At 39.2% G+C, this 11,061-nt stretch overlaps 1 protein-coding gene across 1 annotated transcript; it reads left to right on the top strand.

Moving 5' to 3' along the window:
• Positions 1–8,394: 8,394 nt before the first annotated feature.
• LOC146705646 (general transcription factor II-I repeat domain-containing protein 2B-like) lies at positions 8,395–9,787 on the top strand. Its single transcript, XM_085465087.1, has 2 exons — positions 8,395–9,335; positions 9,442–9,787. The coding sequence occupies exons 1-2, from the start codon at positions 8,395–8,397 to the stop codon at positions 9,785–9,787; spliced, it is 1,287 nt and encodes a 428-aa protein (XP_085321213.1).
• Positions 9,788–11,061: the final 1,274 nt, after the last annotated feature.

Here is an 11,061-nt window from a genome sequence, read left to right as displayed (position 1 = left end):
CCAGTTGTCATATTTAATTGGAGAAGACGCTGGGGTAAACAAAAGTTCAAGTTGCACAGAAATAACTTTTTCAACAGTGTAAAAAAAGACCTTTTCCTATAGGTAGTACTATGCATGAACAAGAATCAACCTTTAAAATGGTTAAAATTAATTCAAACTAGATTTCAGACACATACAGTCTCTCCATTACAGTAAATAAATAAACAACAAAACATTGACAACATCATAAAAACTTAATTATTAGTAATTGTGACACAAATGTGTTCTTATACCAAATACCTTGTGTGACGTACAGCAGGCCATTGTAACAGTATTTTGGAATCTAGTCATTGACACATGAATTTAGACATAAAATTCAGCAGTACAACATGAAACAGATCCACGTTACTACTCATGGACATGGATAGCTCTTCTCCATCTTGGAAGCTTCATAAAAATCCTGAAAAGCTTTTTTTAAGTTTTGATTTAACAAGACCAAACAGTACAGCAGTGTTGGGGTTGTTTCTCAAAAAAGAAATGTATTACACAAACGTATTAGGCATTACTTATTACACAAGTAATGGTTTACCTTACTTAATTGCTCATCACAGTAAGTACTTTGTTACACTACATGTTACTTTTACGTGGTTATGTCACTCATAGCCTGAAATGCATTGTCACATAAATACAAGTTACCGGTAACAAAATACACTTCATCCAGGTGCCAATTTAGCTCACCTGGTTGCTCTGGCTGCTTAGCTGGGAATGACCTAAACTGAGCTTTGAAATCACTCTGGGTTCATTGGTAGCTTTGTGTTCAGATGCCACAGATGCTCGCTTTAATTGTATTAATGGTATAATTTACTACTGGCACCTAACACAGCAGTCAGGTAGAAATCTGTGCATATACAAGCACACATTCTAAAATTTGGTAAATAAAGCCTAAGATGAACAATAAATCATATGTCATATTGCCATTATTTAACAAAATACTAAGCCACAATGCAGTGTGAGAAAAGCCAGGTACATCATGTGAGTCATTAGCTTGTTAAACCACTTTTAGTAACTTGAAGTAACATGAACTGACTGTTTACTGCATGACTTTATAAGTCTGTCACATCTTTACAGAGGAATTTCAGCCCACTCTTCTTTACAATGTTCTTTCAATCCATTGAGGTTTTCAAGCATTTTTTTTATGCATAGCTATATTGTACTACCACAGCATTTCAATCAGGTTGAGGTCTGAACTTTGACTGGGCCTCTGTGACACCTTTTCTTTTCAGCCATTCTGTTGTAGATTTGCTTTTGTGTTTGGAATGGCTGTTCTTTCGCATGACCCAGTTTCAGCCAAGTTTAAGATGTCCAGCAGATTGCCTCACATTTGACTCTAGAATACTTTGTTACACAGAGCGACTGGAAGGTACCCATCATGTGGCAATCCACAATCCACATCATCACCCCTCACTCACCATGCTTGACAGTTGAGGTGTTTGTGCTGATATGCTGTGTTTGGTTTTTGTCAAATGTGGCATTGTGCATTATGGTCAAACATCTCCATTCTGATCTAATATGTCCAAAGGGCATTGTTTATTCAGATGTAACTTTGCAAACCTAAGCCATGCTGACACTTTTGTTTTGTTTTTTACAGAAAAGATGTTCAAATTTTGCCACACATTATATTGCCAGATCCCAAATCTCTAACTCATCATCATCATCATCATCATCATCATCATCATCATCATCAACTTTATTTATAAAGCACTTTAAAACAACCACAGCTGACACAAAGTGCTGTACATTGGAACTGTAAAATAAAATTACATGAGATATAAATAAAAAACAAATAAAAGAAGAGTGAAATCATTAATTAAATAACTACTGCATTAAAAAAGAAACTAAGTCTCACTGAGGTTAAAAGCCAAGGAATAAAAGTGGGTTTTAAGACGTGATTTAAAAGTGGACAGTGAAGGGGCCTCTCTAACATGCATGGGCAAATTATTCCATAATTTTGGAGCCACAATAGAGAAGGCCCTGTCACCTCTGAGCTTCCTCCTGGATCTCGGTACCTCCAGGAGCAGCTGGTCAGCTGACCTGAGAGACCGACAGGGTATGTGGGGATGAAGAAGCTCAGAGAGGTAAGGCGGGGCAAGACTGTGTAGGCATTTAAAAACAAACATAAGAATTTTAAAATTAACTCTAAAAGACACAGGCAGCCAGTGCAGAGAGGCCAGCACAGGGGTTATATGCTCTCTTTTTCGAGTTCCTGTTAGGAGTCGTGCAGCCGCATTTTGAACCAGCTGCAGACGTGAGAGCAATGACTGACTGACCCCCACATAAAGTGAGTTACAGTAGTCCAGGCGGGAAGAAATAAAAGCATGGATCACTGTTTCAAGGTGCTGCCTCGAAAGAAAAGATTTTAGTCTTGCCAGTCGCCTTAAATGATAAAAACTGGACTTCACCACTGCTCTGATTTGGTTGTCCAATTTAAAATCACTGTCCAACTTAAAACCAAGGTCAGTAACAACAGATTTAAAATAGACTTCCAGGGATCCTAAAACAACAGAGGAGGACTCACAGGGACCACTGGGTCCAAACACCAACACTTCTGTTTTCTTTTTATTAAAATTTAAAAAGTTTCGAGCCAACCAAGCTTTAATGTCATCTAGACATGTCAAGAGAGGTTTTATGGAGATGGCATCCTTGCGTTTTAGTGTCAAATAAATTTGGCAGTCATCGGCATAACAGTGAAATGAGATCCCATGCCTTCTAAGGATAGAACCCAGAGGCAGTAGATACAGAGAAAAGAGCAGTGGCCCTAAAATTGAGCCCTGTGGGACACCACATGACAGAGGAGCAGAAGACGATTCGTAACCGAGAAGGCTGACAGAGAAAGTTCTATCTGACAAATAAGACCTAAACCAATTGAGTGCAGTGCCACCAATACCCACTACATCATGTAATCGAGAAATTAAAATATTGTGGTCTACTGTGTCAAAGGCAGCAGTTAGGTCAAGCAAGACAAGAACAACATGGTTACCAGAATCACATGCCAGAAGGATGTCATTAAAAACCCTTAGTAATGCAGATTCTGTGCTGTGAAGGGTTTTAAAACCTGACTGAAAAACCTCAAAGATTCCATTTTCATCTAGAAAATCTTTCAGTTGACTAAAAACAATTTTCTCTAAAACCTTGGAGACTAAAGGCAGCTTGGAAATAGGCCTATAGTTCGCTAAAACTGTGTGATCAAGGCCAGGTTTCTTAAGCAGTGGCTGTACTACTGCATGTTTGAAATTTGCAGGAATTCAGGTAATTCTGCTGTAAAATATCAAATATTTTTTGTAAACCTTGACCAAATTAATTTCCTTACATTCCTAACTGGTTAACATTTATCATCATCAAAACAGGTGTGCGATCTGTTGTATCCAGATTTTGCAAGATATAATTTTCCATCAGACAGTCAAACCTTCCCATATGGAAAAGATATATATAAATCTTATAAAGTTTGTATCTGTCTTGTGTGAAACTTGTATGAAAAGCATACAAGAGTGAAAACAGATATAATATCCCTTGAAAAATTATATAATGAAACTTGTATGTTTTGGATACTTACTAGAACAATATATGAAACTAATGAGAAAGTGGCCACTTTCATGAGTAAATCATATAAGTTTTTACTATTTCTTTTCCATATGGGTTGATCCAGTCAAAAGATTGAATGCCATTCCTCACTAGTACATGTATTGCTGTTTACTGGTAACAGTGATTTGCTTGGAAGAACCCATTCAGCTTCTGTGAATCCTGGATTTGTTTTCTTCTGAAAATGTGTTACACTTTCATGAGGACATCTTAAGAGGCTTGCTTTTATAAGCACTTAAAGAATGTATATTAAAACCTACAAAAAACAACCCTCTGATATATTATGCTGTGCACAAGACCACATCTAAACTAATCACTCTAATCAGTGGATCACATTTCTTATGCTAAAGAGCCTGTCTCATAAAAAAAGCTATAAAAAGTCCCTTCTGGGCAAAGCTGTGGTTCATGCATTTCAGCCACATCACTGCACTCTGCAATTACTTTAAATGAACTATACCTGCTTTGAACGGTGTCCAACTTTTGGCAAGTTGCATCATAGCTGATTTTATCGATCAGATAATTGGAAAGTGACTCAGATCAGAGTGAATCAGGTTAGAATTCGTTTTTGTTTGGGTTTTTTTATGAAAACACTTAACTCCTTATCCTCTAAAATTACAAATCAGAAAATCCCATATATTTTCCCACTTTAGACAATAGGATGTTCTTATCTAGCTTATTCACACTGCAGTTCTTCTGCATAAGTGCAAACCTCTCATATTGCATCCACGTCATGTTATAATTTAGCTAAGATATACAGCCTGCTGAATTCAGACAACTAATATGCCAGATACAATTTGTAAATATCGTTCTGTTTCCTTTTCTTTATATCATCTATTTTTGCGTTGCCTCTCTCTTTTTCTTTCTCATTTTGACATGTTCTTTTCCATATTGTATGTCATACGCTACTTCCAGCAGTGACCCTGTTATAAAAATGAGAGTGACTCTGGAGGCAGTTACGTGGCAACAGGTCACCTTGGCTTTTTCAGTACAGAGTAATGATAGATATCCTTTCGTCATGAAATTTGGGAGAAAACCCGCTATACTAAAACTATCAAAACAGTTGCGGCAAAATAGACTTTCAATTGTGATGCACTTTTGTCCACAGTGAGTTCAGTTCTAAAAGTTTAAAATAGGTGATGAAACACTGATCCAAAAAATTTCTCCAAAACAAAACAAAAAAACTGACAAGACAGAAGGAAGAGGGTAAGATGACACATCCCCATCTATCAAAGCAGAATAGCCTGCCTCCTGATGTTCTTTTGTACGCAGGTAGCCCTACCTGTGTGTTGGTAGTCTTGCTTTAGGGTGTAGTCTGTAAAGGGGATAAAATAAGTGAGCCAAAGACAGCAGTTAGATTAAGCACATTTCTTCCATAAAACCAAAAGGTGAGTATGACCGGAAGGTAAGGACATGTTTTTTCTCTTCCTCTTGCCATCTCTTCCCTGGCAGTCAGTTTAAGTAAAACAGCAGAATGCAAAATTTTATGTCAGACACTGAAATACGGAGACTCTGGCATATGTAATGAATTAAAATCTTATGAGAATCCTTGCTGTCAATGTAGCCTTTTATCAACATTATTTTCTACCAATCAAACGTTTAGAAAAAATCGTGGGGTAGATAGAGTTGAAGACATGAATGTGATGGATATAAGCACTTATCTAAAATAATCACAGCAAAGGATTGTGAAGTCTCAGAAGCAGAAAAAGAGGATATTACTTTTCTTACTCAGTGTTATGTTTGCCACTATTCTGTAGATGCACCTTTTAGCAGCCATGGTGTTTGTGCGTTTGTGTTACATAAGTTGATCCCTAAGCACACTGAGCTTTATCCCCTTCTGTTACCATTTCCATTGTGGTAGAAAGTAAGTTTGCTTGAGTTGTCTATATCGTGTATTGAACTGCAGAACATCTGAGGGATCTTTTTAAAGATAAGGCTTTAATTGAGGATATCAAACTTAATCATTAATGCCCCCCCCCCCCCGGCAGTATTTTCTGGTAGCAATTAAATTCCCTAAATGCCCAGCTCAGTTTTTCTCTTACAATCCTCCTGCAGTGCTGCAGACTTTGCTTTTAGTCCCAACTACATCCCTCAATTAAGTCTTTAAAATTAGCCGTCTATCTTCATGTGCCAAAAGGCCTAGAATACCTTATTTCTGCACCTTGCAATACGGAAAAAAAGACTTTAATACATCATTAACAAGATTTGGAACAGTAACATGTTTGTGAATAGTTTGTGCAATCAGAATTATGATCTGGATGCACTGCTGTGCCAAACACGTTGCTTCCCCCCCCAAATGTTAACAGCACTCTAGTAGTATAATGTATTTAAAAAGGAGGGGCAGGTTACCATGCAGTACAGCCAGCAGAGGCACATGAATGGCTCTACCCACTGTGACCTACGAGGTCCACAACCCTACATCAAGACCCTATGTGCATGGGTGATGTGTTGTATGAGGGGGTAGAGGACTACCCCTGGAAGTAAAGAGCCATGAAAAACTGGTATTCCCATTTCCCACACCCCACCACAGGAGGTGTGGGGAAATGACAACTTCCCTGACCACCACCGAGTCAAGGAAGAACCCCCCCCCCCCCCACCACCACAAAGAGTAAGCAGGAGTGTGCAAATGAGTCCCAAGTCTTGGGGCCAGTGGGGACCAAAGAGAAACAAATTCATTCAGTTGGTTTTTTTGAGAAGGGAGACTGATGTGATCTAGAAGTAAAATGTTTTATATTAATAATAATAATAATAATAATTATAATTATGGATTGCATTTGTATAGCACTTTTCGAGACCCTCAAAGCGCTTTACAATTCCACTATTCAGTGACTCTCACATTCACACACTGGTGGAGGCAAGCTACAGTTGTAGCCACAGCTGCCCTGGGGCAGACTGACAGAAGCGAGGCTGCCATATCGCGCCATCGGTCCCTATGGCCATCACCAGTAGGCAGTCAGTGAAGTGTCTTGCCCAAGGACACAACGACCGAGACTGTCCGAGCCGGGGCTCCAACCGGCAACCTTCCGATTACAAGATGAACTGCCAACTCTTGAGCCACGATCGCCCTATTGATTAATACATAAACTGTTTTTTGATTTCCAGTTCATGAGGAGTTTTGCATAAGGAAGTAAGGAGTATATGTGATGTACTGTTTGTGTATACTTTGAGAGCAAATGTATTATTAACTAAACCCTTAAACTCTAACTTTGTGACAAAGCATGAAACACAAGTAGCTTTTCAAAAATGTGCATTTGAGAAAAAGCTTTTCTTCCAAGTGTTTTTCAGACTAAGCTGGGAGGGATAAAACAATCAGCTGGTGTGGTTATGCTTTTTGTTATGAGTAAGACAGTGGCAAAAACACGGGGACCCTTCAAATACTCAAGTCCTTCCTTTGATCGTAGTTAATACTGCTTCTAGGAAGATTAAACTGTCATATTAGATAGATTTGTCTCTGAGGGGATAAATATTAATCCTTGAAGAGTCAACAATGAAATCTGTAACTTTTGCATTCTGCCACACATGGCGGGATTACTGACAAAGCAAGCCCCCAGCATTAGGTTGGCTATTGCTTGTCATACATTCCAAAAAATGTCAAAAATAATTGGTCACAAGAGAAGAAGCTATAGTCCAAAACTATTGGATATAAATATTTTATACTTGTACAGACATAAGCAACCAGAATTGGATTGCTTCTTTGATACCACAGTCCAGTACACTCAGTATCTCTTATATTGATTGATTGAGATGAGCCTGTACTTTTTCTCTTATGTACTTCTCATAATAAACACACCTTGACAAAACAATCCCACCTTGAAATAAAATGCAACCCAACATGAACCTGAAAGAGTCTATAAATTGTCTGTGAAGTGAAGCTGTTTTGTGACCTGCACTAAAAGTCAAGAATGAATTTTGAATACATTTCAACTACATTACTGTAGTTTTGTGGCCAAAAATGGTGAGCAATTCCCTGGTTTCTGGTTATTTTGACAGGGGAAAGCCAGAAAGACAGACAACAATTTTTGAGTGACAAGATCCAAGCAGTAAGGAGACGGGGGTGATAGATGACAGTCAAAAAATAAAACAAACTTTACCTCAAGCAGCAGTTAACATTATTTTGTTATAAAGCTTGTCCAGGTCCTCTTACAACAGACCTGGGCATATTACGGCCCGTGGGCCACATCCGGCCCTTTGTGTATCCTTTTCAGGCCCGCGTGAGGTCAATAATAAATTACCACTAGATAGATTATGTAAATATATGTAGTGCGTGCAATACGACGGTGCTGCTTTTATCCTGAAAAGTGCTACGCTACTTCCATATTGACGTATCTGCGTGTCGCAAGCTTTGAGTGAAGGTGAACAGCTATAAATGACGTTAGCCTCAAGATGGCAGCACACGCTAAGAAGCGAAAAAGTGATAACGAATGTCGCATTTTTAACAGGACATGGACTACCAAGTACTTGTTCACAGAAATTAAAGGTAAAGCTGTGTGCTTGGTCTGTGGTACACAGGTCGCTGTGTTAAAAGATTACAATTTGAATTGCCACTACATGACCAAACATGAGGATAAATACAGAAATCTGTCTGAAAAAGAGCACGCAAGGGTGTCTGATGCATTGCTAGCAAAACTGCAAACCCAACAAGGACTTTTCACCAAACTTCACACCACCAGAGAGGCTGCCGTTTGGACAAGTTATGTAATATCTCACAAAATCACCAGGAAAAGTAAGGCCTTTTCTGATGGAGAGTTTATTAAGGAGTGATTATTGGACTCAGTTGCACTGATGTGCCCAGAGAAAAAGGACGGGTTTGAGAACGTCTCACTCTCCCGACGTACTGTGACTAGGCGGGTTGAGGACATCGCTGAGAACTTGGAGCTTCAGCTGAAGAACAGAGCTGCAGACTTTGAATGTTTTTCTCTGGCTTTGGATGAGAGCTGCGATGTGCGTGATACCGCCCAGCTTCTCATCTTCTTACGTGGAATAACTGCAGACTTTCAAGTCACGGAGGAGCTGGCTGCCATGCAGTCAATGAAAGGAACAACAACCGGCAATGACTTATTCACAGAGGTAAATGCATGTTTGGACAAATTAGGACTGAAATGGGACAATCTGGCAGGTGTAACAACAGATGGTTGTCCAAAAAATGTAGGACTTTTAAAGAGAATGCAGAATAAAGTGACAGAAATTAATCCTGTGCAGAAATTGACATTTTTGCATTGTATTATACATCAGCAAGTGTTGTGTAAGATAGTGTTAAAGATAGAACACGTTGTTGATGTTGTAACTAAAACAGTTAACTTCATCAGAGCAAGAGCATTAAATCACAGACAATTTATTGCTCTTTTGGAGGAAAATGAGATGGAACATGGTGACATCAGCTACCACTGCTCTGTCAGGTGGCTCAGCCTAAGCAAGGTACTAAAAAGTGTCTGGGATCTGAGAGAACAGATTCAGGATTTCTGTGTGAAGAAAGGACATGCCGTCCCAGAGCTTTCAGATGAAGATTGGGTGGCAGACCTTGGATTTGCTGCGGATGTGACTGCACTAATGAACCAACTAAATGTCAAACTGCAGTGCAGGGGACTTTTTGTGCACGAGATGTACAGTGCAGTAAAGGCTTTCATGAGGAAGTGTCAGCTTATCTCAAGCCAAGTGAAGGACAACTTTCTGACCCACTTGCCAACACTAAAGGAGGCTATTCCAAATGCCAATCACCTCCACAAGTACTCAGCCATGTTAGAAGTACTGCATGCAGTTTTCAAGGCGATTTCAAGATTTCAAAGCTCTTGAAAATGAAATGGACATGGTTTCTTCTCCCTTCATCTGCAGTGTGGATAATGCTTCAAGTGATGTTCAGATGGAACTCATTGACTTGCTGTCTGACACACTTCTGGCAGAGCACTTCAGGTCAGTCTCACTGCTGGACTTTTATTCCTCCCTCAAAGAAGAGAACTTTCCACACCTGAGGAATCATGCTCAGAGGATTCTAGTCCTCTTTGGATCTACCTATGTATGTGAACAGACATTCTTGGTGATGAAGTTCAACAAATCCAAACACAGGTCCTCTGTCACTGATGACCACCTCTCAGCTGTTCTTCGCATAGCCACCTCAGACATTCAGCCAGATTTCAATGCCCTTGTTCAAAACCAAAACAGGCTGGATTATTCTCACTGAAAATGAGGAAAACATGACACAAATCTTTGTATTGTTGCATTTCTATAAACTTCTTGTTTGTTGAGTTAAACATGTTAAAATAAAATGACATTGATTCGGTGGTTGTTTTTGTTTTATTTGGAATATGCGCCACAATTTCACATAGCATAGCCCAATATAAATATTTACATTATTTTATTTTAGTTTTATTCTTCTGATTACCAGTACCAGCTATTCGTAATATATAATTTAGTGAATTTTACAATTTAAGAAAGTTAAGCAGATTTGGGTTCAAGATGTCGTTGATATGGCCCTCTGACGCAACTCGGGTTTCTCATGTGGCCCCTTGTAAAAATTAATTGCCCACCCCTGTCTTACAAAGAGCTTTCTCACTTAAGTTGTTCAGCCTGGAAATTGTGACACTTTGAAAAAATGTGATCTATTTTTTTCTGTACCTGGACAAAAGCTGTACTTGTTTTTGTGTCAGTCTGTATTTCAAGTGGAACTATGTTTTGTGCCTCTTTTCAAGCCCATCTTCTGTAGTAGCTTGTCACTGAGGTGTCCTGAATCACAATCCATTCTAAGACTGTCTGTTTGAACTGTTTACTTGTTCGTGCACATAGTGATCCACTTTATAGGGTTTGGTACACACAAAGAGATGGATTTACTACTGCCACAAAATTGTGCTCCAAAAATTATTTTTTATTACTGACAGTAAAACATCAGTAAAATATCAGCCCCACATTTAAAGCCATTGACCCTTTAGTGCACTTAATTTTGGAAAGGACACAGTGTACAATGACTGAGGCTAAAATCAAAATCTGTAGCCCATATCTGTGCAGATGCAACTTTATGGACAACATACTTTTGATGAAGTGTATTCATCTGCATAAGTATGACAAAAAACTGTAGCTACAAATGTGCCATTATACGCTGTGGGGGTGTGGCTGCAGCTCAGCTGCAGGAAGAGAGGTGAGGCTGAGTACTGGGAATGGTGCCAGGTGGGGATGATTGGCACAGCTGCTGCATATCTGCTGATCAGCTTCTGCTGTTTATGCAGTAGCATGCTGGAACCTACACACACACACACACACACACACAGATCAAGCTTGCCTGGGCAGCGAGTAACAGCGAACTCAGAGTTGGTGTTGTGAATGTGCTTTGCCTCACCAAGCAGTCTCCAGCAAAGTGCACAGCTTTTTGTTTATATAACAAGTATACACTTTTACATTTTACACTAAATCAACTGAAGTCTCAAATATGAGCCCTGTAGCTATTTTTATACTTTTGCTTGC

The sequence above is a fragment of the Copadichromis virginalis genome, linkage group LG7 (assembly GCF_057382275.1).
Source record: "Copadichromis virginalis isolate Kocher_CV1m ecotype Utaka linkage group LG7, C_Virginalis_male_GT1.1, whole genome shotgun sequence".
Lineage (NCBI taxonomy): Eukaryota > Metazoa > Chordata > Actinopteri > Cichliformes > Cichlidae > Copadichromis > Copadichromis virginalis.
The sequence above is the reverse complement of the archived record's forward strand: the minus strand, read 5'-3'. Positions and strand labels throughout refer to the sequence as shown.

Coding starts and splice junctions, on each gene's coding strand:
- LOC146705646 (XM_085465087.1), top strand. CDS start 8,395: ATGTGCCCAGAGAAAAAGGACGGGTTTGAGAACGTCTCACTCTCCCGA. Junction 9,336..9,441: donor AATGCCAATCACCTCCACAA/GTACTCAGCCAT, acceptor CTTCATCTGCAG/TGTGGATAATGCTTCAAGTG.